We start from the raw sequence: 23,939 nt of genomic DNA on the forward strand, positions 1-23,939 counted from the left end.
CGACTATACTGAACCAGAGTAGCCAAGTTCGAATCCGACCGCTGGCAGTTGCGTTTGGATGGAGGCGGAACTGAGAGCCGTTCGTGTGCTATGCGATATCAGCGCACTGTAAAGATCCTAAAGTGGTCTACTTCATAGCCTTACGGTAGCTCTCTCTCTCTCTTTCTTTGTTTCCGCTTTCCCTCCCACCTCCCTCCTTTTCATTGCGGTTTAAACGTTTTTATGGCCTTGAGTTTACATGACATGTGGAAAACGCGTATGGATGTGCACCACGCTGATGTTTCATATTCGATGTGTAAGAGTTAACTATATTGAGAGTGTCATATATGTTCGAGAGGATTTCAAGGCTCAAAAAGAGCCACCATCATGATGTTCTATGTTAGACGAGTGAGCTAATCTCAAGCGCTTTTAGTTATATAATAACAGCCAAAGTATAATTGTCCTTTTTTTTTAGAACGTATCTTTATGCTGCAATAACGAAACAAAATCTACTCAGCCGTACCTTGAAGGAAGTGAGGAAGATTCGATATGACCATCGTCTGTAGTGGTTGTCGGAAGAAGGAAAAGAAAATGCACGGGCCTGGTACTGGCTCTGTAGCTGAGCCACCTCCGCTGCCTCCTGCGGACAGAAGAGAAAATGGAAAAGAAAGAAAAAGAAGAGGGAGAGAAAGACGCTCGCCTCAACAGCCGTCGTCCACCACCGAAGCGGTGGCGGGTGCAATGACAGCCTACAACAGATAATTCGGTGGCAGGCTAGCCCCCGCCGCAAGCGGCGTTGACCTACCTGTCGCAGCTCCATCAGGGCCAGGAACAGCCACCCTTCACCCCCTCCCAATCCACCACCTGCCCCCCTCCACCTCCGCTACCTCGTGGAGACAGGCATAGAGTTTCTTACTCTTACCTAGAGGGAAAGCTGTGCTGCCGTCTATGGGAGTTTACATGGAGTTTCCAGACGGCCAGTTCAGCCACCATGGGCGCTCAAAGCATCATGGGCGGTGAGCTACCGAGTGCAAAACTACAACTTTTGGCCAAAACTAATGCAAAGATAAACGTTGTTCTACCGTGAATAATGTCCTAAGATTGAATATTGTGACTATAAATTGCAAAAAGAGGGAGAAACAGAATGCTAGTGCGAGATTTATTCAATATAAGCGATGGCTCTTTCCCCTATTGGCTTAGTTTTGAGCAGCACGAATACCAATATTTCGCACCTAATACCCAAACTTTGAAATAAAAAAACGTTATGAACATATTTATGGTTGTGCAATCCCTTAAGGAAGTTTTTAGTGGCATTTCGGGAAACAGAAACCATTTATTGGCGACGTATGCTTTTGCGCCTTCGCTACTATGGCTTTCGCGGTCTATGTACGCACCTTCAGATGATGATGATAACAAAAAAGAAACATCGCAGTAACGCCACTCCACGTACCCGAGAAGAACCGACTGTCCCGCAACAAGTAGCACACCGGCCCATGATTCTTAGCGCGCCCATGGTGGCTGAAGTGCAGCGCCCTCAGCTTTCCCTCTAGGTAGTGTAAGGAACTCTATGGGGACAGGAGAGAAAAAAATTACGAGGGACTTTAGCAACTAAAGTATTGAAAGACGAAAGCCTGGTCTCGTCTTGTCTAGCGTTCCTGCCATCTGCAATCCCACACTTGAACGCGCGCCAAGGAACGCCACGCGACAGGAGCGCTGGCGTACCATCAAAACGCACACTTCTCGGAGAAAGTGGGACAGATACTGCGCCTTTCCTCCAGAAATCTCATCTTCTCTAGCGTTCCTGCCATCTGCAATCCAACATTTGAACGCGCACCAAGGAAGGCCACGCGACAGCCTTTGCAAAATTCGGTGGCAGGCTAGCCCCCGCCGCAAGCGGCGTTGACCTACCAGTCCCAGCCCCGTAGGGCCAGGAACAGCCACCTTTCACAGAGCGCGCGTTCAAGTGTAGCATTGTAGATGGCAGGGACGCATCCCGCCTCGGCCAATCAGAACGCCTCAAAAGTGGGACACACTTTTTCCACGACAGCATGAGCTATCGCCTGAATAGAGTTCTCCCCTGATGGGGCTGGGGCAGGTAGGTCTCCGCCGCTAGCGGCGGGGGGCTATCCTGCCACCGAATTTTTATCTGTTGTAGGCCGTCATTGCACCTACCACCGCTTCGGTGGTGGACGACGGCTGTTGTTGCGGCGCGCGTCTTTCTTTTCCTCTTCCTTTTCTTTTCTATTTTCTCTTCTGTCTGCACGAGGCAGCGGAGGTGGCTCGACAACGGATTCATTATTAATATAAACAGCGCGAACACGAAGACAAGGGACAAGAAACAAGAAAGCCACAGTACATGCGCATGTACTGTGGCTTTCTTGTTTCAATTGTCCCTTGTCTTCGTGTTCGCGCTGTTTATATTAATAATGAATAAGTACCAACTCGCCCAACAAAGTATCTCGTCTACGGAGCCAGTAGCAGGCCCGTGCATTTTCTTTTCCTTCTTCCTACAGCCACAACAACATAATAGAGAAGAAAAAAAAAACAAAGAAGAGGGAGTGAAAGACGCGCACAGCAACAACAGCCGTCGTCCACCACCGGTGTTGGCGGGTGCAATGAAGGCAACACATAAAATTCGGTGGCAGGCTAGTCCCATCAGGGCCAGGATCAGCCACCCTTCACCCCCAGTGCAAGGATGAGGCAAGACCTGAAATGAAGGAACGAGCTATCGCTACCGCGAGATGGCCGTGCAACAAAGCTCACGCGCCACAAGCGCTGATATTGATTGTTGTGAATGTTCACTGTGCCACGTGCGTCTCGCAAAACTGTTGTGAATGTTCATGGTGTCACGTGCGTTTCCCCGACGTCGCATGTATAGTCAAGTGCAAGGATGAGGCAAGACTGGACACGCTTATTTGGTCCAACTCTCGGTTCTTGACCATGTGACGTCGGGGAGACGTACGCACGTGACACTATGAACATTCCCAACAGTTTGGGAGACGCACGTGGCACAGTGAACATTGACAACAATCAACATCAGCGCTTAATTGCGGCGCGTGAACTTCGTTGCACGGCCAGCTCGCGGCAGCGATAGGTCGTTCCTTCATTTCAGGTTGGTGCTTCGAGGAACGCCGCAGCGCGAAGTAAGTCGCGCTTTGGTTCTCACGCTTGTACTAATCGTCAGTAAAGAGCTCCCTACATCTTCGTCCATACATTTTACATGTTTAGGCTCAATATTAGGCCGCTTTATGGGAGCTGCATGTTTGAAAGCCTCTTGAGTAAACACTGCTTGAAACCTTGAGCTTGTGCGCGGGAGCAGGTGATTAGTCCAAACCGATCTGCTTATCTGTCATGTTTCGCACCAAATTTGCCCACAAAGTTCATTTCTGTGTGATACGGTGAGATGAGGACTTAGCGCGTCTTGCAGGAAGCGTTGAAGTCCCAATCACAAGGACGCGATGTCGGCTGGCCGACGAATTTTGCTTCACTTCCTGCAAACCGGAAGCGGTTTACAGGCTCGAACTAGCTGAGTAAATGCTAGACGTAGGAACACTGCGGTCATCAGTTAGAGTTGTATGGCGGGCACTATATTCCTCCCCTCATTTTACCGCGTTCTAACGATTACTCGAGTGTACAACTAGAACGAAGCGGCTGGTCCATAGAAGCCTGTTGTTCTTTGGTGCAGGATATGTCTACCAATAAGCACATCCCGGACTCTTCCAGTAGCTCCTGTGAGTCCAGCGAGCAACAGCTAGCAGCAATGTCATGCGGACGCGGGCAAGGCGATCAGAATCAAGCCGCGGGCGACGTCTTTGACAAGGGCTTCTTTCCTTGTCCCGAGCTCCGAATGAAATCCGAGTTTGCTTGTGGCGTGCAAGAAGATCCAATCGACTGTGATTGGCAAGAAGCCTCATCACTACTCGAACTTGAAGAGGATGACCAAACGCAAGATGACAGCAGTGCAGTCGAGCTGTCCACCGGCGGGGGCGACGATGGCGACGCCCAGGGGAAGTCAGCGAGCAGCTTAAAGAACTTCGGTCTACCCGGAAAGCACTCCGGCGACAGCCTCGCTAAGCAAGGTATGAACGTAGATGTGAGATGCGAGCAGGGAAAGAGGACCCCTGGAACAGCAGCTACGAGTTTTGGCTTCCGTCAGGGCCAGCGGTCGTGCGTTGCACCTGTACTGGAAGAAGAGCTAGTCGCGGATGTGTCCGCACCTTTAGCCTCTACTATTGTTGCTGTATGGGAACCAGGACGGTCATTTATATGTATAACCTTATCACGAGACGAATGGTACATAAGCCTGCCAACTGTACATGCACACAACAAAGGCACAATGACAAGCCACTACACCAAAACCGAAACCAACGACACTGCAACCTGCTGCGCCAGAAAACCAAACATGCTACACCATAATGCTCGCGATAATGTGGCTGTTTAATTCGGCTGTAATTTTCGTATGATATAATCAGCGCGTTTCTTGTAGAGAAGGTCGATTTCGAAAGGTGAGGTTTCCTCATGATCTAATTTCGGAATTACACCAATTCTAGGCCATCTCATCTTTAAGTGCGCGAGGTGTGCTACTCAAGGGATACTGATAAACTCTGAATTAGAGTTTGGCGCATGATGGCCTTAGTTGCCTATGTACCATAAAACGCAACACAGCACACAAATAACTGCCTATCTTTTTTCACATTTAAACCTGGTAGAGATCAAATCGTACTTATATCTGTAGCAATAGGCTAAGCCAAGTGTGTTTTGTGTATATATCGCTGTGTATTGAGTGCAAGTATTATGACAGTTGCGACTTCTGAACCAAAAAACTCTGAAAAGCGCTGGTGTGCTGTGCGATGCTAGTGCACATTAAAGAACCACAGGAGGTCGAAATTTCCGGAACCCTCCACTACGGCATCTCTCATAGCCTGAGTCATTTTTTTTTTTCTCTGATAGCAGCTTGTAACGTCATGGGAAGGGATGAAACGATAGTCGCCCAAGAACTGCTCGCAGGACTGATGATGTTTCCGATCGTCGATTTTGAGCCACCATGTTATAACGTTGTTTTCGCGTGACATGCTGAAATGGTGAGGGAAACACATTGGTTCCGTTTGCAATGTCTAAACTTTTCGACGGCGTTCATATAAATGAGTACACTCTTTAAAAAACCAAGATTGTTCGGAAGGCGGTTGCGATACATTCTTTTCGTATACGGTTAGTTTCAGCTTTCGTGAAAGAAGTGTCAGCAGATTTTCGCTCAGTGCGTCATGATCACTGAGCGCGCATACACCTTGAGCATTCTATAAAGACGCGTTATCCACTTTTTTTATTTCGAATCCGCTTGGTCCTCTGGCATTGCTCACCCATTTTCGATGACGTAGTTGCGACTTCCAAGCGTCTGTGGGAAGGTGAACATTGACTCTTTGACGGCAAAGGGTTCCATATCTCAGCCAATGATTAACTGATGCATGCGGCAAGAGGCGAAGGCTATTGTCAACATGGGAGCACGCTAGACTATGATTTACATGATTGGACCTTCCTGCTTTCATATGATGATATATCGTAGCGATAACTTGATGCTTAATAAAACGGGAATTTGGATGTCCATTTCAAATGGACCTTTATAGAATATGACCTGAAATATTCACTTTACCAATTGAAAGGATACTCCGCTGTGTCTGGCTACGGCCGGTCTCAATGGGACCCGAAACCGGCCATGGTCTGGCATAACTAGTGTCAAACTGCCTGATGTGTTACACAGTCGGGGTATTCACTGTTGCGATTGTATAGGTATAGTCCACTGAGCAGTGAGTGCTCAGACTGGCAGAGTTCCTTGTACTGCTTTACTTGTGACTATGTCGTTGCAATCTCAGTTTGTCATGGCATTATGTTTAGGATGGATTACTACAGCTCAACACACATAACATGAACGTAGACTGGACATGTGCTGCGATTGTCCCGTCAACGTTTATGTGCTGTGGATGTGTTGCCCTTCTTAATCATGCATGGCCAATTTAGTCGCAAAGCAAACGGTCCTAAAACGTGTCTCCTTGCACTGTTGTTTTTATGTGTAACACAGCAGGCAGTTTGACACTGTGTTATGCCAGATACAGCGGAGTATCCTAAACTAATGCCCATTGTGCCAGCATGGAGACTTTCACTTGGTAAATCAAATCTTTCAGCACACCTAATTGAGTCATAATCTATAAAGATTCATTAGAAATGGACATACAAATTCCCACTTTATAAAACATCACATCATCGCTACGGTATACCATCATATGAAAGCAGGAAACAGCAATCATGTAAATCAGTCTAGCGTGTTCCCACGTCGACGATAGCCTTCGCCTCTTGCCGCATGCACCAGTTAATTATTGGCTGAGATATGGAGGTCTTTGCCGTGAAAGGTAAGACGCCCGACTACTATATCGGAGTACCCGGGTTTGATCCCAACTGCGGCGGCTGCGTTTCGATGGAGGCGAAACGAAGAGTGTGCTGTACGATGTCAGCGTTGTTGTTGTTGTGGCTGTAGGAAGAAGGAAAAGAAAATGCACGGGCCTGGGTGTTGGCCTGCTACTGGCTCTGTAGCTGAGCCACCTCCACTGCCTCGTGCAGACAGAAGAGAAAATAGAGAATAAAAGGAAAAGAGAGAAAAAGACGCGCGCAGCAACAACAGCCATCGTCCACCAACGAGTGCAATGACGGCCTACAACAGATAAAAATTCTGTGGCAGGCTAGCCCCCGCCGCAAGTGGCGGTGACCCACCTGTCCCAGCGGCATCAAGGAAATACCAGTCCCAGCCCCGTAGAGCCAGGTCTCGCCCCGATGTACGCGCACGTTAAAGATCCCCAGGTCGTCGAAATTAACTTCGTTGGCCTCCACTACGGCTCCTCTTTGTCTCTTTCCACTTTCACACCCACCTTTCTCCCTTCCCTTACGGCGTGGTTCAGGTATCCACAGAAACAAGTGTGACAGATACTGCGCCTTTCCCTTCCTGTGAACCAATTATATATTTGAGCAAAGTAGAGTTCTGGGCTAGTTGGTAATACATGATAAGTGGGAGGCTTAGCGCGGAACAGACAAGGACAGGAGAGGCACACAGGACGGTAGCGCTCGTCCTGTGTGCCTCTCCTGTCCTTGTCTGTTCAGCGCTAAGCCTCCCACTTATCAATTATATATTATTATATTACATGTATTTTTACATCAACAGGTCTGTCAACGGTAGCTGAAGCGGAATAAAAGCCATGCTGAGAGGAGGCCGGGCGCTGCATCTCTTGAGAAGATGCGAAGGAAAGAAAAATAAAGGTGTTGTTCTGTTTATATGTGATTTTTGCTGGCCACCTCCATTTTGCCGAAATCTAGAACCATCATAAAGGTTTCATGTAAAGGATGTTGAAGTAGGCCTATTTCCGTACTCATATTCATGGTGCAAGAGATCAACTAATCACAGCAAGCGCTTCTGCTTGCAAAGACTTCTTCTTTTTTTTTTTTTTTTTTTTTTACGAACGATATTTATTACCTCAAGGCATCAGATGGGTACATTGTGAATGAAGGATGAAGAAATGATTAAATTAATGGAAACGGGCTTGCTGATTTCATGAAGTCCAGGAGTGAACGACGATTTGATCCCTGCGTCCAGGCAATGTATATTCAGCAGGATTGCTCGGCCAAAGACCCTTTATCGTTAGGTGCCTGATTCTTGTCCGGCATTCAGTGTTTTCGCATATGTATATCGGACACCCTGGGCAGGGATATAAATATCGAAAATGAGCTTCTCTGTTTTGTCACATGTCAAATAGGGTCTTAGCGCCGTACAAAGGTCATGGGTATCCTCAGGAAGGAGTAGTAGGCAGGCAAGAAATCTTTGGAGAGGCTAAAGAAATGCCGCATGTTCTCCGTATTGCTGGTTCAGTAGGTGCGATCCATTGACATGTCGAACAATGCCTCAACGCCCAGGCGCTGAATAAGGATGTGTATTGGCGTAGCAGAAAGAAGTGTGGAAAAGTACGTCCGCTTCCGCCTTATGGGGGAATATAGACGGATTCTAGTTCTGCTCGCTTGCACTGTTCACCTCGGTATCACCAACAATACGAATGCGCAAACTTCTCACATACACGCCGCTATTCTCTTGCTTGAATTCCTCAGCATGCAGATATTTATGAGTGTAGTGGGCTATAACTGGCAGATGCGAACGCCGACACAGAGTAACAGACACATTTAGGGAAACAGTATAGCTGCACTTGTTGGAACGCATTATGAGGGGTTCGGTTACGTTCTCGTTATGGCCGTTGCTTCGCTAAAGCGGTCTGCAACCCTGGTCTCAAGTGCCGCATGCCAGCGCGCTTACTATACGATGCGTGTACCGAGGACAATACAGCCCTAGAGGTGGTGAAGAATGGCTGTTCTTGGCCCTATAGGGGCTGGGACGGTAGGCCAATTCCGATTGCGGCGGGGTCGCGTATTTGGGTTTGCTCGGTACGGTGGCTCCGCAAGGGACAAAACGACAGAAGAGACGAAGAAAGCGGGCTGTTCCGACTAGCATCTACCGCCCCCAGGAGCCGAGCAGCCTAGCGATTAGCGGGGCATGCTTTTTTAATGGGCGTCCCGTTGGACGCGGCACTAGCTTGAGAGAGCCTATACTACTACTACTACTACTACTACTACTACTACTACTACTACTACTACTACTACTAAATAATACTTAGCCAGTTAATTCGGCCGTTAACTAGACAATTCAGTGCCAACTTCGTGAAACGAGTCTTCCTCTATACTACTAGTACTAATGATAATAATAATAATAATAATAATAATAATAATAATAATAATAATAATAATAATAATAATAATAATAATAATAATAATAATAATAATAATAATAATAATAAGCAGATAAATAATACTGTGTATAATTATTATTATTAATAATATTTAGTAGTAGTAGTAGTAGTAGTAGTAGTAGTAGTAGTAGTAGTAGTAGTAGTAGTAGTAGTAGTAGTATAGGCTCTCTCAAGCTAGTGCCGCGTCCAACGGGACGCCCATTAAAAAAGCATGCCCCGCTAATCGCTAGGCTGCTCGGCTCCTGGGGGCGGTAGATGCTAGTCGGAACAGCTCGTTTTCTTCGTCTCTTCTGTTGCTTTGTCCCTTGCGCAGCCACCGTACCGAGCAAACCCAAATACGCGGCGGGGTCTAGCTATCCACCAAATTTTTATCTGTTGTAGGCCGTCATTGCACCCGCCACCCCTTAGGTGATGGACGACGGTTGTTGCGGCGCGCGTCTTTCTCTCCCTCTTCTTTCTTCTCTACTTTCTCTCTTCTGTCCGCACGAGGCAGCGGAGCCCCGCCGGGGTGGTGCAGTGGTAAGACGCCCGACTACTGTGCCGGAGTACCCGGGTTCGAACCCGACCTCGGCGGCTGTGTTTCGATGGAGGCGAAACGAAGAGGCGTCCATGTGCTGTGCGATGTCAGCGCACGTTAAAGATCCCCAGGTGGTCGAAATTACTCCGTAGCCCTCCACTACGGCTCCTCTTTCTCTTTTTCCACTTTCACTCCCACCTTCCTCCCTTCCCTTACGGCGCGGTTGCGGTGTCCACAGAAAACAAGTGAGACAGTTACCGCGCCTTTCCCTTCCTATAAAATAAAAAAAAGGTGGCTCAGCTAAAGTGAGACAGTTACCGCGCCTTTCCCTTCTTATAAATAAATCAGTTTTTTAAGGTGGCTCAGCTACAGCCAGTAGCAGACCCCTGCTTTTTTTTCCCTGCTTCCTACAGCCAAAACAGCAATACAGGTTGTTAGGTTGGTTGGTTCATAGGAAGGGAAAGGCGCAGTATCTGTCACACTTGCTCTGTGGACACCTGAACCGCGCCGTAAGGGAAGGGATGAAGGTGGGTGTGAAAGTGGATAGAGAGAAAGGGGAGCCGTAGTGGAGGGCTACGGAGTATTTCGACCACCTGGGGATCTTTAACGTGCGCTGACATCGCACAGCACACGGACGCCTCTTCGTTTTGCCTCCATCGAAACGCAGCCGCCACGGTCGGGTTCGAACCCGGGAACTCCGGCACAGTAGTCGGGCGTTTTACCACTGCACCACCCCGGCGGAGCGCAATACAGCCTGCGTTTAGTTTCACCGATGTGCGCTGCGGGAGCCTTCAATTTTCAGATTGGAACTCGTCCTCCAAGTAGTATAGCCGAGAAAGAAAAATTATTTAAAAAGTGTAGCGCGCATTAAAAGGCCCACATATGTCAATCTGATAGGCGGCTTCACACCGTAACAGAGTGCAAACCCACATGTGTGATGTAGATGGCTCCGCTCAGACATTTCGTAACTAAACTGTCAACCTAAGAGCCAAACAAACATACGGCGGCTTTAAACAATGTTTTTTTTTTTTACTTGGCAATTGTATTGTAGGACGAGCTACAATTCTGCAAGTACAACAAATCACCTAAAATAATAAAAAAGGGTTGACTTGTGAAACGTGGAGGCTAAAGAAAAGAGTTCTCCTTAAGTTGAGTGCAACGCACAGAGCTTAAGGAATGGAAAATGGCACATATATTGAGATATAGGAAGCGTGCAGAGTGGGTTAGAGAAATATTAAGGTAATGCCATTCTAGTCGAATTCCAGAAGAATTGAGAAATGGCAATGAGCAGGACATGTAGTGTGAAGAAAGAATAACCGATGGTCGCTAAGGGCAACAAATTGGATTCAAAGGGAAGGAAGGCGTGCAGGGGCTGCAGAAAATTATTGGTGGGTGGATGACGTCATGAAATTAGCATGGGGTCAAGCTGATACAGCTAGCACATGATCGGGTTAATTGAAGGAATGGCAGAGGCCTTCGCCCTGCAGTGGATATATAGTGGACATATAGTCGCGCTGATGAATTAGTGAACTAATTAAAGCAATCTGGCTGATCCATGGCGTACGCCATAGCCTCCTAAATAGCCCCAGGACGAAAATAATTCTAAAGCCAGTTACCTATGTATATACAAATTTTTAAATCTTTGATCTAAGAAAACATGCGGTATACTTTAAAGCAGGCTGCAGCAAAGACGGCGTTAATTTACCGACGTATACCTGCTGGCTAGCTTCATTAAATCTACCACTTGGAAGCCTACAGTTAATACGAGGCCACGGAGTATTTTCCTAGCCGCATTTCTATGCAGGCGAAGAAAAAAAAAACGCCCGTGTGATGTGCGATATTACAGCACGCCAATGAAGTCCACGAACCCACAACGTCAAAATTAAGCCGGAGCCATCTGTTTTTGATGCCGCTTTACCCCGGCCTTGCAGTTCATCATTGACCCGTTAGCTTCACGGTCCAGTGAATTTTCTTGGAGGCCACAGCAGTGTGTCGAGATTACAGGTAGTGCAAAAAACAGTTGGCACGGCTCATGCATGCAACCAGCTACTTTATTACTGCTTTCACATGCACGCAACTGTTCTCGCGCAGTTTACGACAACCACTCTTGTTTGTCCTTAAAAAAAGTCCAATTTTATTTGACCCCCTCCGTATGTACAAAACATCTCATGGGCACCGCAGGAGGCGAGTCCCATTAAAATTTGGGCCGGAAATGATGTGCACATGGCGAGAGATCAGATAATTGAGGAAAATGGACATTGTTATTGCCTTGGTGACAAGTGACAGTTTAAAAAATACACAGAGAGACAATACGTGTTTCTAGATGTGCGTGACTGACGAAGATATGCACTCGAAGATCACGGCAGCGTGGCGAGGCGTTGTCACGGAGTGACCTCGGACCAATACGAGGAACGTTGATATCACGGTGAACACGCGCGGATCGAGCGCGAAGCCGCCGCACAGTCGCCTCCAGGTCACTTGTTGTACTTGCCGATGAGCACGGTGGCGTACTTGATGTAGGCTTCCTTGGCCTCGTCCTGGCTGGTTCCTGCAAAATGGGGTAGAAGGAATTAGGCGGACATGCGGCACGCGTTCGTCAATTCACGGCGGGAATTACCTATCCAACCAACACCAGGGTATATTATAACTGGTTTCCAGGAAAGGAAAGGCGCAGTATCTGTCCCACTTTTTCTTCCACTTGTACTGCAGGCATCTTAACCACTGCGCCACCGCGGCGAAGCAACGCCAGGGTCCGTATTTCGAGCTTGCGTCGTTTACAAAAGCGTCCTTCTCGCCCTCACCTCGAGCAATCTGATTGGCGTAAACACCGAAACCGGATTTCAGTTCGGTTGCCACCACTTCCGGCTCCGGCGCTTCCACTAATCAGTTGATTGATTTATAGGAAGGGAAAGGCGCGGTAACTGTCTCACTTATTCTCTGTGGACACCTCCACCACGCCGTAAGGGATGGGAGGAAGGTGGGAGTGAAAGTGAAAAGAGAGAAAGAAGAGCCGTAGTGGAGGGCCACGGAGTAATTTCGACCACCTGGGGATCTTTAGCGTGCGCTGACATCGCACAGCACACGGACGCCTCTTAGTTTCGCCTCCATCGAAACGCAGCCGCCGCGGTCGGGTTCGAACCCGGGTACTCCGGCACAGTAGTCGGGCGTCTTACCACTGCACCACCCCGGCGGGGCCCACTAATCAGTTGAGGTCGAAAGCGGCGAAGAAGACGACTCTGAGAATGACGAAAAAGGCAGGTGTATCGCGGGTTTCCACGCAGCTCTTTCACACACCGTTTTCACTGACTCAGTTTTCGAACCCGTTAGACAAAGTTCATTCGTACGAAGCTGTACGGTGTTTCCCATTTCGACTTTTCGTTTGCGAAATACACTAAATAGTTTCTTTTTTAATTGCTCAAGCTCCCTCGTGATCCTTCGTGAAACACCCAAATCAAAGAATTAAATGGAGAAGGAGGGATATGTTTCGGGGCACAGGTCTTGGACCGCGACGTTAGCTTCGCCAGTAACGTTAGGAATTCCAGCCGCTCGAATTCGCAAGCCAGTCGACCATGGTACACGATTTTTCATTACTCGATATCATTTATTGCAAGAAAATATTTTTCCAAAAAATTAGAGGTCACTGCAGAAACTGCATTGGGAGAATGCGAAAGCATCAGCGCTGCCGCGACGTTTTTGTAATTTGCATTTTTTTTTTTAATTTTAACGTCAACTTTTATGTTGTTTTACTTCTTTATTTTATGTCCATTTGCTTTTAACTTTTTATTTTGTTTTCATTTACCGCTATCATTAATCAGCATCATATTATTATTATTATTAGTAGTAGTATTATTAATTAGCATCACCACTTGTTACTACTAGTAATTGGCTTACAGGAGAGGAAAGGCGCAGTATCTGTAACAAGCTCATGGACACTTAAACCACGCCGTTAGGGTAAGTCATACTACTACGCCCCATCCATGGCTTCACTTTTTTCGTCCATTGTTTGGCCTCACAACATAACTTACTAAGGATTCCGCCTTAATATGAGACAGCTGCACATGGCCACATAATCATAAATAGCGTACCTGTGCAAAATACCAGCTTAACCCAGCCTCCTCGGCCCAGAAGCCGGGAACGGTGCGTTTGCTGTTCGATACAGAGCCCGACGCTCCCGAGCTGCACTCGACTCAACTTTTCCCCTACCCAAAGCCACGTACAAATGCAGCAGCGTACAACGAACAAGTTTTTAGCTTCTCTGCAGCGTATCGTGTCCTCGGCTCGTTTTCACGCGCGCCAGCGAAGAGGAAAAAAGTAGCGCCTGCTCTAGCCCATAGATACCCCCCCCCCCCCCCCCCCCTTTCGCAATCGCCACTGCAGCTAGTGGCTGACAGATCTCAGCGTAGTCGCTTCCCGTACACGAACGATTTACGTGTGTATGACCGGAATTTTCAAAGGCTCAGCCAGCGAAGAGAAGCCGCCGTCATGGCCGAAGGAGGAAGACACAGGAGGGAAAGAAACGCGAAAAAATCGAACGTTCACGTCGAAGAGTGTGACGCGCACGAGGAATTCCCGACGAGGAAAGGCAGCGCACTTTATTGGCGCCGCAGCCACTAAAGGGCTTATGGGAGGGATGCATTATTATACAAGCCGGACCGGTTATATTGGGAATCGCCTCCGTGCCTCTTCAAAGTGGAGACGACGTATTCATCGTCACCCGAGGCAAGCGACGACTTCTTGTGCGCCGAAAAAAAAGAAAGATAGGCGATCGAAACATGGAAAAGTACCCATGGGGGACTTAGCAGCAGAAGGGGGCGACGTGCCTAGCGCAATGCGAAGCGGTAATACTTTCGGTAAAAAGGGTCTGGCCCGTTCGCCACCAATTGCGACAAAAGCGAGAGTAAAAGACTTCCTGTGGAAAAACCAGCCGCACATGAAACCCCTTTTGTAAGAGAGGGAGAGAGAGAGGCAACTGAACGGCGCTTAAACGAGTCACCCATGTGCGCAATATGTGTTTAACTCTGTGCCCTGTGCACTGAATTTACGTTAGGCAGAACAACGCCACCTATCGGAACAGCGATGAAGGAAAAAAAAAATAAAAATAAAAAGCAATGACCCGTTTTCTGTCATCCGATCAGTTGCCTATTTACGGAAAGGTCAGTCGAGCGTTGAGTTAAAACTGCCGGAAAAGCACGCAAGGCGAGGCCCGGGCATTACGTAAATGCTGCGACTGCTTCAGGAGACAGACAGCGGGGCCCATAGCAAAGAAACCCGCACGCAAAAAGGCAACTACCCCGACCGATGGCCTTCACGCGCCACCGTGGAAATGACGAAATTCCGTGAGAACAGACAAAGTCCCCGCCGTCTACAAGGAAGTCAATTTCGTGGAAAATGCAGACCACGCTTTTCCTTTTTTTTTTTTTTTTTTTTTCCCCTGCTAGTTAGTCAGCATCCACGTAGCGCGCACGCAAACCGAAAAAAAAAAAAAAAAAAAAAAAAAAACCAGACACTTTTGGAGAAAATCCAGGCCAAGAAGATAGGGCGACAAGAATACTAGGCGATCGCGAGATTTGCATGCGAAAGCGTGTCCTCGACTCGGTCGAGTGAGTTCGCACGGGACAATCCCCTCTGTTCAGAGTCGGCTACACAGTGTGGTGTAGGCGCGACTAATACTCCTATACAACTCCCGGCACAGCCAAGAATTCACGTTTGCTGTATGTTGCCGGCGTCCTTCTCAGCAGTGGATGCGTCACTGGCCGTAAAAGTACAGAACACAAGGACGTTAGAAGCGGGTGCGTTTCGAGTTCAGCGAGTTCCGCAAATTTCGCTTAATCGTATGCACAAAGGACGGCGCGAGGTACCTCTTAGTTGTGAGCACGGTGTAAGATATATCTTGCACCGTGATTGTGAGGCAGGCAGCCGGCTGCTTCGCTTACACTAATTATCATGCGTCACGCTCCCCTGTACAGCGCAGCTAAGCAATACTAGTAAGGGCATACAGTGCGCCGGACCGCGGGCGACTAAAAACGGCAGCTAAATGATTTTCCAGTAATCGCTATACACTTTCACATGCCGCAAACAACTGTGCCCATTTAATACACGTTTACTGTAACAATACTGGTATATTTAGACAGCCGTAGCTAAATTTACACGCGTAATACATGCGCATAGCCAGATTATTTTATTATTATTTTATGCAGCATAAAAACGGAAGCTGTGAGGACTGATGAGAAAAGCTAAAACACGGGGATTTTATTCACTTGCACCTGGCTGCAAAGGACGGCAAGCTATGTGCTGTACAGAGCGCCGATGAAAAGAATGAAAGTTAGATTTCGCTCTTTTTTTTTCCTCGCCAAGCCTCGAGTGTGCACACGATGTCATCTGCACTAAACTACCCAGTTCGTTTTTGTTGTTGCCGTGTCATTCGTTTAAACAGATTAGCGTGTAATCCTTGCCGCACTTTGCCCAATAACAGCTGCGCGATATATAATATTTGCGGTATTTATTTATTCAATGTACCCATGGCGCCCAAAGGCAATATTATAGGGGGTCAATTACATCAAAACCTCAGAAATAATTCATGAACACAACATGGTTTAATATGTGAACTAGCTGTACAAACATCATCTGTAACAGAGTACCTAGGTCACCAGAAGGCCTTCTGTCTCTTGAATTGTCATCGTTTTTTCATTACAAAGAAAATAAGCACGATAAAAAAAAAAAAAAAAAAACTAATATAGACAGCCATTCGTTTTTTTTTTTTTTTTTACATTACGTGTACACATTTAGCATGACGTGCATTTTTAGCTATTACGTGCACACGTTCAGGCTGCAAGTGTGCTAAAACTATCCCTCTTCCAGCTAAAAAAAAAAAGAAAGAAAAAGCATCGAGCTGTCAAATTTTCTGGAACCAGGTGAACCCTGTCATCGATGTGTTGTCAGTCTCCTAGGAAGAGACGATCGGTGACTACAGGTTCGGAACATGTCGGAGAAGCGTGTCGGACGGACGTCCAGCGAGATAGGTATTTCGGGCGGCGGCATGCTGGAGGAACGAACTCCGAGCAGCCGCCAAGGGAAACGGAGGGGAGGTCAACAGGCTGCCGCTATTTGGGTCAGAGGAAAGAAAGAGGCCCGCGACGGTGCCTGCCTCTGCGCCTCCCGCTCCTCCACGCCGTCGTGGTCCTTGGATGGAACGGAGCGACCGTTACGTGGAGGCAGAGGAAGCTCTACACGAGCGCATTGTGCGCTCAAAGAGAACGATCCGAGCTCGCCTGCCTGTCAGGCCCCGCGAATGCGTTTTATGCGAGCGCGTATGCCCGACCGTTCCATTTAACGAGTGTTGCGCGCTTTTAAAAAGCGCGCGAGCGCCAAGCCCCAGAATTTCCGCAGGAAAAGAGCGCGAATTCGCGATGCCGTGGCATAATTTGCTACCCCGTCAGGTTCGCAGAGGCCATGAAGGCTAGTGCATGCCTGCCTGTAACAGCTTGCAAACGGCATCAAGACGACGAGTAGCCAGTGAAGAGTTTCACAGAGGCACAGAGCTGGGAGGTTCTTTCTTCTTATTCTTCTGCATTTTTCCCCCGAGGCCACACCCACGCCGTAGTGCGGGAAATTTGGAATGGCTCAGTCAAACTCAGCACGGAAAACCCACTCCGCCATTTGCATTACGCACGCGACAAAAGGTACCGACCGTTAATTCACAAGCGCGCAAAAGCGCGCTACTCATGTCCGTTTCAGCTGCGCTATACTCCCTTCAACGTCGGCTATACGAACGCGACAAAATCGCTTAGCAAATCCGTTATTGTCGCATTTCAAAAACGCTTCCTGCTTCGAAAAAGAGACTGCGCCGAAACAACCACCGAAAGGGCGAGCAAGAAGGGCGTGCGCGATCAGGCAGGCACTGGCACAGGTATACGTATACAAGCTTACGAGGAAAAAATGCGCACACACGGCGTAAAGTTTCCGCTTCATGAGAACGGCGTCGTCGTCAAACGTTTGTTCGACACCCGCGCACACACCTTCGCCTGGCGTCGCGTGTGCACAGAGTTGCCAAGGTAAATACACACTGGGCAAAGCCCTTTCGAAGGGGGAAAAATGCGCGCTTCAGCGCGCATGGCCGGAGAACACATTATAAAGTATACCCATAGTATAGTGCCTAGAATGTATATTCTAGGCACTATATCCATAGAGAGAGGATCGTATATATATATACCGCCCGAACGTACGAGGCGTGTACGGTTGCGTCGACTGGCATCGCTCGCAAGCGACGGGATGCTGCATGGTCCGCCAATAGCCAGGGCAGGTGTGGCAACAAGATCTCCTTCGAGACGATTGCCTGAATCCAAAGCTATAGCGAATGCGCAAGGCCTTTTCGCGGTCCCCGCTGGGAAGACACGACAAATTCTATAGCTGTATCACGCAATTTGTGAGACCGCCCACTTAGATAACGTGACCACAGATAACGTGTTCTGGACGCAGCCCATTCTCAGTCCGGCCTAACGTGACTTTCCATCGGTCCGGGCTTACTTATATACACTCTCATTGGCTAGCCCGTGAATTGGAGAGTTGGCGTTCGAAACACGTAACGGCGACGCCGCTTGTACGACATGAAACCTCCTTTACAAAGCTGCCGTCGTAAACGGAAACGATCCAAGATTCGCCAACCCTTCAAGTTAGGCTGTATACCGGAGCTACATTTTAGGCGGAGATAACTGTTAAACATCTGCACGTACCCGGGTTCGAACCCGACCTCGGCGGCTGCGTTTCGATGGAGGCGAAACGAAGAGGCGTCCGTGTGCTGTGCGATGTCAGTGCACGTTAAAGATCCCCAGGTGGTCGAAATTACTCCGTAGCCCTCCACTACAGCTCCTCTTTCCACTTTCACTCCCACCTTCCTCCTTTCCCTTAAGGCGCGGTTTGTCCACAGAAAACAAGTGAGACAGTTACCACGCCTTTCCCTTCCTATAAATCAATCTAACATCTGCACGGCGTGTCAAAACTAAAAAAAGAAAGAACATTGAAAGAGAGAGGTGTCCCATCCCTCCGGTAATGCTGGCCATTGAGAACGTTTTTCTTCTCGATATTGTTTTAGGCGTCGAGCAAACGGGACGGCTGAAACGTATACTCACTCGAAAGGCCGATAAAAGCAGCCGGTCGAAAAACAGGGGTCAAAAAAAAGTCTGACCTTATTCGTACTGTAAAAAACGCGTCGCCGTGGGAAACCGTATCGATATTTTGTATATGTATGGGAACAGACTCCAGCGAAGTCGTACGTCCACAGGCCGGCTTCCTCATTTGACGCGCAATCAGTGCGGTGGATATTACAGACCGGCTGGTCAGAGCACGTATACGGCACAGATATGTGCGCTATATGCACGCTCCATCGCCGCGCCTTTCCCATTACCACGGTGCTAAGCTCACTTCGCCAGAACTTTGACGTAACATTACAGGACATTTTCCTTTCCGCTCGGCATCCGACGGACCTCAGTTTCTTTTTCTCGTCCTATCAACAGAAAAGGAAATGTTTACGCGCCTTTCCACCGTCCCAATAATAACATAACATTTTCACCCTCAGCGACAAAATCTTACGCGTCCACGGCGACGTCTCGGTGCCCTGAACATTAAACAATCATTACGCAACGCTGCAATACCACAAGTGTTATTTCAGTCGTTTCTAACGAAACGTGCTGCATTACTCAGGTCGTCCAGCCTCCGATTTCCGCATCTAGTGCACAGGCACACCAAGAGTCGCCTAAGCCCCGATCGGAAGTGGAAAACCCCACGAGTACATCGCGCGACGATTAGATTGCACGGTGTAGTACGCTTCCTGACGTCTGACTCCTGCAACTCAAACATGTGGATCGACACGATAAGCTCCACAAGATAAAGCTGCACATTCATAAAGCGTTGTGAACGCTTGAGGATAGTCTGTCAATATCTGGTAAGTACTGCACCCAGAAAGGCGGGACACTGATTCCCGATTTTCACTGGGAACAAATTTAAGCAGAAAAAAAAAAGATAAAAAAAAATTAACAGAGAGACTTAAAGCGCTGCGGAAGCAGAGTGGATGCTCAAATAAAGCCCAACTGTCGGCTCAACAGCGCGCATTCGCATGAAGACCGACGATAACCAATGGCCGGATAGAAGGATCAAAGAGCGGCGATAAAGCAAAGAGTGGAGAGAAAGAACTGACCTTTCTTCTTGTTCCAGAAGGTCCACTTGGCGCGACCCTTGGGGTCGAACATGCCGGGCTGGCCTGCAGAGAGAGGGAACACCATGAGGAATAGATTGGTCAGTCTTGTAGGAAAAAAAAGATAATAACGCGCTATAAAGACTTAGCACCCAGATTAAAGAGAGAGCCACAATAAATACGTAGTCTCGCGTATTGAGCCGGCGTATTAAAGAAATTCCATTTTCTTTTTTTTTTTTTTCCCGACTGGTTTGAAGCCACATCCCGAGATCCCTTTTCGTCATTGGCTGGAGCCCAGCATGGGGGAGGGGGGTGGCAAAGCTTGTGCCACTAAGAAAGCACACAAATAAAAACGTGGGAAAGGATCAAAGAGAGAAAAAACCACCCCGGAGACCTCAATCGAAACCTGCCCGGATGGGTGTACTTTGGCTGGACCTTGACATGCACTCAGCGGCTAGCCTGCTTGCACAGAAGCAAGCGCGGGCGTCTTACAGCAGTGTTCACAACCGGGTCCATGAACGAGGAGGATGCTGCCTCCCATGGTGTGTAGGCGATAAGCGAACACAAGACGTAATCTTGCCTGGTGGCCCCGCAGGCTATCAGAGGCTGAGCTCGGAAGGCAGCGTCGAACACGTGTTCCTAGGCACGCGAGCTGGTGGCGGTGGTAATTCAAGCCCGATCTATCGCAGCTTGCTGCACCAGACGGTACAGGTCGCTCCATCCAAAGGACACTCAGCCAACCACCATTTTTCAAGCATGAATGAGAAGCTTCCAGTATATTCCAAGGGAAGGTCAGGCCATGAATAACAGGGGAACAAGAGGGAATACCTCTCTCCATCCGATGAGGAGAATCGTACGGTGATGAACTAAAATCATACTTGTTTTACGTACTTGTTTTACAAGCCACTAGCTTTCGTGTGGATGCACAATCTATTCATTGCCTTCTCAGGTTTAGTGCAGAAGTATGAATAAAATTGGTCCTCCCTCACGGTTCCAATTAAATGCTCTCTTTGACTAAGTACGCGTGCGGGCGCAACCTTAATGCTCCCTCGTTCCAGTGCGACATTTGCGCTTATTTTTTGTTCGACATTGACCTAAATATGTAGTTCCTAATTCATCGAATCCTTCCTTTTTTTTTTTTTTTTTCTTTCTTGTTCTTTCATGTGGTATAAAGCTCAGAACCAGCAGATACTACGATGCGATGTTTATTATAGGTCACTATATCGGGTGAATGTTGAACTCTGGAACAAAATTAACCGCAAAAGGACAAAACCAATACGGTAGATTTTGAAAAGCAATAAAGAACAAGAAACGGCCTCCTATCTCCTAAAGAAATCGCGGTACATAACTAGGGACGCCATATTTTCGAGTATCAGACCGTTAGGTAACAATTAAGGACAACAAAAAGCAGAGAGGAGAACAGAAAAATGCTCAGACTGAAAAATAGTAGTACTAAACGACGAGGAGGATAAATCTAAGCGGAACAGAAACGGAAAGTATGTACCAAGTCCCGCCGTCTGTGTGCCGGATACACAAAGCCAGAGCCAGCTGTGCAAGTATGCCGACTGTACGATTCACGGCACGTTTCAATCTTGTCTGAGAACTTGCTCGTAAATAACGCTGAGTCTTCGGAATAACAAAACGAGAAAAAGTTGAAGGAAAAAAAAAAAAAAACCCATCAGAAGAGTCCGATTTGTGAAACGCGCACGGTGACGCGAACGTTCCGAAGAGTCCTTTTTCATTCAGCCAGTCAATTGTGAGAGGCAACTTTGGACTTTTCTGTCTCTGTCGGCAGAAGTTTGGCAGTTGCAAAATTTGAAGCAGCCAAGAGAACTCGCGTATGTTGGTGCCTCAGGTGTGCAGCAAATTAAATACTCGATCGTTTATGCTAAGGTATTCAAGTAAGAAGGGCAGAATTTGCAGGACTGTCCTAGCTTCCGCTCTTTTTTCTACGTCCTGTGCAGCCGCTAAAACAGTTCCTTCCCGTCATTCCCCCTCCCTCCTTTCCCCTTCCCACCCCATAACTCTGCAGTGCGTTAGGGCACTCGACTGCTGTGCCCAAGGATGCGTGACCGAATCCCGGCCGCTTTTCCATGGAGGCGAAAAGCAAGACACGTTAAACAACCCCGGGTGGTCGAAATTTACGGAGTCCTCCTCTACGGCGTCTCTCATAGCCCGAGTCGCTTTGGGACGTTAAAACCTATCAACCATAAACTAAACCAAAGTTTTTCAAGCCTGGAAGGAAAGTGACAGTGGGCATGGCACCACCGGAAGCGCTTTTGCGCAAGCTTATCTTTCGTTGTTCATTCATGCGCCATTAAAAGAGTGGAGAGGGGAAGGGCAAATTAACAAAAAAAAAAAATTGCTCTTATCTAGACATTTCAATATCCATTAACCAGAAATCAGCGCAAGAAACCTTATGCTGAGTAGCATAGTGACGCGAAGTTATGGCAGTTCTCACATCATAGGTCGAAAAAAAAAAAAAGAAAAGAAAACGAAGAAAACTGCGTGCATATAAATTACTGAGCAAAAGGTCGATGACCAGGTACGTATAAAGGTACTTTAATTAGTAACTGCTCCAGCAACTGCTTGTGCCATGTCCCCAAATTATCCTAAGAGCACAAATAAGATGCGCGAAGGTAAACGAAGCGATAATACAAATAGACAGCAAGACTCAGACTTACTGATATTGCAGTCGCCAATGCAGCCCTGCTTGTAGAGGCCGTAAAGTTCGAGGAGCTCCTCGTCAGACGGGCGCTCCTTGAGGTTCTTCACGTCCTCGGCGGCCTTGTTGAACCTCTGCAAATGAGCAGCATCATTACGCTCAGCGGGCAGCTCTCGATTAAGCGCTCAGCTTTTTCACCGCCGAAAGGGCGGGGTCGGAACTGTAAGATACAGACTTCCTTCATGCGCTATATGCAGACCGAGAGGCGGTCAAGTGTGTTTACGACGTGCGTACGAAAGCAGATTATTTCCTGCTACTGCATTTATTCTTTTTTTTTTTCTAAGAACAACCAATCTATCACCAAGTATCGCGCACCAAAATGAACTGAGACTGTCAACACCTCACGAAAATGAGAAAGTGTCATCAAGGAATTAAATAGCACGGACCAGAGGTCAGGGCAAAATGAAAGAGAGGTCAAGGCAAAATGAAAGAGAGAGAGAGAAAAAAAAATTGAGCTTGCAGAAACAGAAAACCAGAAATTCAGAGGTGTGCCGCACATCAAAAGTGCCGACAAGGAGTGTATGAATGGCGGGGATGAGAACACCCAGTAGAAACAGAGGAGTTGAAACCTCTTCGCACTTACAACGTCAAGGCTCTCCTGAAATGCAAAACAGAATTTTGGCACAATTCGCGACTACTCCAGGCTGTCATCGATGAACGGGAAGGTTTACAAGCTGGGCGCTCTTACTTACGTTAACATTTATTTCACTTTTTACTTCGCTATTAGTGCTCTGAAATATGGAGAATTTCCACGCAGTTGCTAGCGGGCCTAGGCAGACATGCCAGACGAAATCCAGAGAATAAATAAAAATGTTGATTTAGGCCTCAGCAGGCATTTGGAATCCCCTGCCTGCCGACTCCCAGAAGCTAAAATTGCATTCTGCTTACTCAGACATTTATTTCGATCTTTACTTCGCTATGCACGCTTTGAAACGTGGGCAATTTTCACGTAGTTGTATAGTGGGCCTAGTCAGATAAGACAAAAGAAATTTAGAGCACAAAAATGTCGATTCCAAATCCAGTGGGCACGTATTCCCGCGCATGTTGACTCCCAGAAGCTAAAATTACGTTGTACTTACTTCGACACTTATTTCGCTTTTTAATGCGCTGTGCGTGCTCTGAAATGTTAAGAATTTTCACGCAGTTGCTAGGAGGGCTCGTTACAGGTACAAGAAGAAATTGAGAGCATAAAAACGTCGATTCCAACTCTAGATCGCCCTCCTTGCTGACTCCTGATAGCACTGAACAACGCTCGACTCACACGCCAAAAGGCTAATGAAAATCTCTACCTCCGGTTCTACGCTCTGAACCTCGCACGACTGCATATTTGCAAGCGCATATAAACATGCACAAAGAGATCATCAATCAATCAATCAATCAATCAATCAACGTTTAGCGAGAAAGTACAGGCACAATTCATTCTGGTATAATTTCTGCGTGCGGACGCCGAAGATGTAATCCTGTGATGTAGGAAACATGGTGCGGGCCAAGCTGCTCAATAATCCTACGACGGTACTTTTGATTGCACTTGTAACTAATTGGACTATGCTTCGCTTAAGCATCTCACCTCGTCCAGACTCATGGTGCTTCGCTTGTAATCCAAAGACTGAATAAACTTCAGGAAGTAAATTCAGGTAATCGCAAACCGGCTCCGTCCTTTATAGCAGCAGACGTTGTTAGTGCTGTTTACCTCGATTCGGC

At 47.6% G+C, this 23,939-nt stretch overlaps 1 protein-coding gene across 1 annotated transcript; it reads right to left on the minus strand.

Annotated features, from left to right (window-relative positions):
* Positions 1-11,434: 11,434 nt before the first annotated feature.
* On the minus strand, positions 11,435-23,934 carry LOC146199199 (acyl-CoA-binding domain-containing protein 7-like). Its single transcript, XM_084594669.1, has 4 exons — positions 23,806-23,934; positions 22,198-22,312; positions 19,517-19,579; positions 11,435-11,875 (listed from the first exon to the last, which is right to left on the minus strand). Exons 1-4 carry the CDS (start codon positions 23,818-23,820, stop codon positions 11,802-11,804), a joined length of 267 nt encoding a protein of 88 aa, XP_084450795.1. The 5' UTR covers positions 23,821-23,934; the 3' UTR covers positions 11,435-11,801.
* Positions 23,935-23,939: the final 5 nt, after the last annotated feature.

Source organism: Amblyomma maculatum, chromosome 2, assembly GCF_055883805.1.
Source record: "Amblyomma maculatum isolate TAMU_Amacu chromosome 2, ASM5588380v1, whole genome shotgun sequence".
Lineage (NCBI taxonomy): Eukaryota > Metazoa > Arthropoda > Arachnida > Ixodida > Ixodidae > Amblyomma > Amblyomma maculatum.

What these genes read in the sequence shown, in the direction of transcription:
- LOC146199199 (XM_084594669.1), bottom strand. An exon ending in CATTGGCGACTGCAATATCA is followed by an intron (nt 19,580 to 22,197) that starts GTAAGTCTGAGT and finishes CTCTCTCTGCAG; the next exon opens with GCCAGCCCGGCATGTTCGAC. An exon ending in CTTCTGGAACAAGAAGAAAG is followed by an intron (nt 11,876 to 19,516) that starts GTCAGTTCTTTC and finishes CCCATTTTGCAG; the next exon opens with GAACCAGCCAGGACGAGGCC.